The sequence below is a fragment of the Girardinichthys multiradiatus genome, chromosome 12 (genome assembly GCF_021462225.1).
Source record: "Girardinichthys multiradiatus isolate DD_20200921_A chromosome 12, DD_fGirMul_XY1, whole genome shotgun sequence".
Classification (NCBI taxonomy): Eukaryota; Metazoa; Chordata; class Actinopteri; order Cyprinodontiformes; family Goodeidae; genus Girardinichthys; species Girardinichthys multiradiatus.
Genome location: NC_061805.1, coordinates 53,234,895 through 53,238,981, shown reverse-complemented (window position 1 = coordinate 53,238,981; position 4,087 = coordinate 53,234,895). Strand labels below are relative to the sequence as shown.

At 43.4% G+C, this 4,087-nt stretch overlaps 1 protein-coding gene across 4 annotated transcripts in view; it reads right to left on the bottom strand.

Annotated features, from left to right (window-relative positions):
• Positions 1-1,463: 1,463 nt before the first annotated feature.
• The window catches only part of entr1 (endosome associated trafficking regulator 1), a 38,991-nt gene continuing 36,367 nt past the window's right edge, over positions 1,464-4,087 (bottom strand). For 2 of the 4 annotated variants that reach the window (XM_047381611.1, XM_047381614.1), the window contains 4 exons: positions 3,994-4,087; positions 3,826-3,888; positions 2,779-2,918; positions 1,464-2,000 (listed from right to left, as the gene is read on the bottom strand). The exon at positions 3,994-4,087 is cut by the window's right edge and continues 18 nt beyond it. In XM_047381611.1, coding sequence (XP_047237567.1) covers positions 1,895-2,000; positions 2,779-2,918; positions 3,826-3,888; positions 3,994-4,087 — 403 coding nt within the window. In that variant the 3' untranslated portion in view covers positions 1,464-1,894. Of the gene's footprint in view, positions 2,005-2,169; positions 2,554-2,778; positions 2,919-3,825; positions 3,889-3,993 lie in introns of those variants that run through there. The other 2 variants (XM_047381612.1, XM_047381613.1) reach the window with 2 other exon arrangements.

Sequence of the window (4,087 nt, the reverse complement as noted above, 5' to 3'; positions counted from 1 at the left end):
TACACTCCAAATGCATCACATGTTCTGGACTGAACCGGACAGATTTAGTCAGTACCACAGCTCAGTGTTGGCATGGACCTGGGGGTCCTTCCATTCAACTGGTTCTTTATGAAGGACAATAAAGAGAGAAGTTACATTCAAACTCACTTCTTTAAATCCACATATTCCCTGTAATGTTGTATTATTTATGCTTTATATTTTGTTTTTAACTTGCCTTATACAGAGTCCTTAATGTTATGAAAGGTGATTATTAATGGATGGAATTGAATAAATCCAACCCTGAAGCTTTGTGGCCCCTGTTGGCTCTGATTCTGCTTTGGCTTGGACCCTCTCAGAACCATGCAATGACATGGTGCAACACAAGCACCCCATCAGATCTGTGAAGATGTTCTCGAGATGACTCTGCTTCCACCTCTCTGCTGGCTTGGACACTTTCTCTCCCTGCTCCCTTTCTGCTTGCATTATTTTCCTCTTAACCTCTGACCTCTAGCCAAAATAATAATAATTTAGACTTTATTGATCTCACAATGGAGACATTAACCTCTGCATTTAACCTATCCCTTAGGCAGCAGTGGGCTGCCACCGTGCGGCGTCCAGGTAGCATTCAGGGGCTAAGGGTCTTGCTCAGGGACCCAGAGTGGCAGACTGGGGGATTCGAACCGAGGTCCTCGTGGCCTCTCCCAGGACACAAACACCCTGCTCTCAAACCACTAGGACACACCTCCCCTTCATAACTGCAGAGAGCTTTGACCAAACTACTTTAAATCAGTGATACTCAAGGATCCTTCAGCGGATCATCAAATTCTTACGTTTTTAAGGATTTCTCTCTTTTAATCGCAGATGAGAGAAGAACCAGAAGATGTTTCCCTCCACCAGAGGATGACAAGCTCCAGAAATCAGCAGTGACAGCAATGTTGCCTTACTGACTGGCTGTTTATGTTTTACTGACCCTGAGTCGACTCACTGATCCACAGCTGAATATACAGCAAGGACATCTGAAAGTCCTTCAGACCAGACTGGACTGGACCGGACCGCTAACACTAACCTGTTCGGTGCTGAGAAGGAACTCATCATTTGAAAACTGCTTGTTGTATTAACTCAGGTTGTCTGTTTGATGACCTGAAGAGATCGGAATGTCTCCACCGTGTTCATCACCTAAACATCTCAGACATCCGCTCTACAGAACCGTTCTGATTGGCTGCTTCTCTCCTCTTGTTGACCAGTCAGCAGCACCACCTCCAGGGTCACATGACCTCATCATCTGCTGTTTCTGACATATCAGAGGCCAGAGGCAAAGTAAAGTCGCCACAAGACTGTTTAACCAATGTGGACCGGCTGGGCGGCACCAGAGCAGCAGCTTTCTGATTGGCTGAAGGCCAGCAGTGCTTCTTCTGCTTGGAGCTTCTTGCTCATGCTGCATGTCATCTTTTATATTTAACTTTCTGGAAGAAATCAGCTTTAAATTATTTATTTCTGGTTTTTATTTTGTCTCTGCACATAAAAATGAAAGTCAGTTATTGCGGATAAAGAAAAAGTACAAAGAAGAATTATGGATCATGCAGATTTAAAAAACTAAAACTGAGGTTAGAGCTCAAATCAACAGAAAATAAAATGTAATAAATGATTTTGTCATATCTGATCATCTTATTCAGAACCTGGATGAGACATCTGCACTAAAACCCACATAAAAAAGGTTAAGATAATCTGCAGAACTAAAGCTTTACATCACATAATTTTACAGAAATCAAACCAATAAAAGTTTTACTATTAAAAATGAGTCCAAAAACAGAGCAAATGTGCAGAGCTGAAAATAAATCTTTATCATTGTTCCTCTCTGCTTCTCATAGTAGAAGCTTGGGGCTCCAACTCCACCATTTCCATGGCAACCACATCCTCAGGTGTCCTGTAGGTGTTCAAGTTTCATTGTGGACGATGGAGATCTTATCGATGGACTGCAGGAGATGAGAAACCAAACGTAGAGTCTCTGCTTCCTCCAGCAGCTGCCTGAGCATACACACACACACACACACACACACACACACACACACACACACACACACACACACACACACACACACACACACACACACACAACAGGAAGGGGAGAGTTCAGTTAACGTTTGGCTGCATCTGGAAGAAGGAAACTCGCAGAGCTACAGTAAACCTGACCTCATCCAGCTAAAAGAAGACAATTCATAAAGAAATGTTGTCCATGGTCACATGACCTGAACCAACCAATGCCTGAAGGTTTTATTCTTTCCAGTCTCTGTGAACAGCGGAGAGTCTGAGAGCCACAAGAACGCTGAAGAACACCTGAAACTGCATTCATTACAGATCCTGAAACCTAAGAAGACATCGAGATGTTTCAGACTCACCACACCAAGGAGATGCTTCCAGCAGGGGGAGCTAAAGATAACCTCACTGTCCGCCAGAGACTCTGATGAAGAATCAGTTTACTGCCATCTCTGACCGAATTAATGAGGGAACAGACCATCGTGGTTCTTTACAGCAGATCTCTGGCGGAATGGGTTTGGACCTCAGTGAGACTTTTACCTGGAGAAAACGAGACCTTAGGAAGCAGCTGAACTAAACATATGGAACCGCTCTGAGACCCAAGGTGATGATCCCAGTTGGACCATTGTTCAGAAGCGTTCCCAGTAAAATGATCTCAGGGTGAACACACATTTGATACGGATTATTCACTGTTATAATAACGTCTCTATTCAGCCAGAAATAGGATCAGTACCTCGTCCATGATGTGTTTCTGCAGCTACTGACCTGATGGAGGAGTGGGCGTGGCTTGCCGACTTGTTCAGGTACTCAGACGCCACCTGAGCATTTTGTCTCATCGTCATGACAACCTGAGATTCTGCAGCATTCAGACGGTTGTTTTCTGATCGCAGAGAGTCCACCTCCACCTCAACACAAACACACACACTGCTGTCAGGGCTGATCAGAAGGTTCTGTCTCAGTTCTGCTGGTTTAACCCAAACAGAAACTCAACAGTGCGGCTGAAACTCACTTTAATTGCTCCTCCCCCCCAACAAAGACCGTGGACTGTTGAGCAACTGAAGTTGTTCATCAAGCAAGAATAGGAAAGAATTTCAGCTACAAAGCTTCAACAATTAGTCCTCAGTTCCCAAACGCTTATTGAGTGTTACTAAAAGGAAAGGTGATGAAACACAGTGGTAAATATGACTCTGTCCAGCTTTGATGGAACGTGTTGCAGGCATTAAAATCAAGATAAGGGAGTGTTCGCAAAAAAACAATAAAGTTTATCAGATTGAACATTAAATATCTTGTGTTTGTAGTGGATTTAGTTGCATTTGCGTTGAACAGGATTAGCAGATCATTGGATTCTGGTTTTATTGTTTGACACAAAGTCTCCTTCAGTCACGAAAGCTTTTATACTTCAACAGCTGAGGCATCATTTAGCTCAGTAATTAACATTACAGACTAATACCTGCAGAAGGCTATATAACGCTATGATATCGAGCAGTGTGCAAAAATGATGAATAAATAGGAGAATGTAACTTAGTTGTTGAGTTTAATAGTATAATAATAACCAGTTGTTAACATGAAGTAAGCTTCTGATTAGATATGAACAGTAGCTGAGCTACAGTCTGGTGTAATGGGAAATTATTAGTTAGAATGTGTTTCAGCTTCATGGAGACACTTGATAAGCTTTCAGTTATTCTCAGGTCTCTGCTGAAAAAATTGATTTTAATTCCTCAGAAACATTTTACTCTGGAAAATTATAATGAACCATGGAGGTCTGACCCGGACCCACAAAGACACCTGGATCCTGTTTGTTGCCGTGTTTACCTGCAGCTGTTGAAGCTCCGCCTTCAGTCTGGAAACTGTGTTTTCAGCCTTCACTGCTCGTCTCTAACACACACACACACACACACACACACACACACACAGTCCAGACGTTAACCAGGCTGATCCAGGCTGATGCATTAACACTAACATCAGAGTTTAATGCATCACCGTCATCAGCTGCAGGTTCTGCTCCACAGAGTGGACCATGCTCTCCAGGTCCCGCGCCTCCTTCTCCTCCTGACGCCTCCTCTGCAGCAGCTCC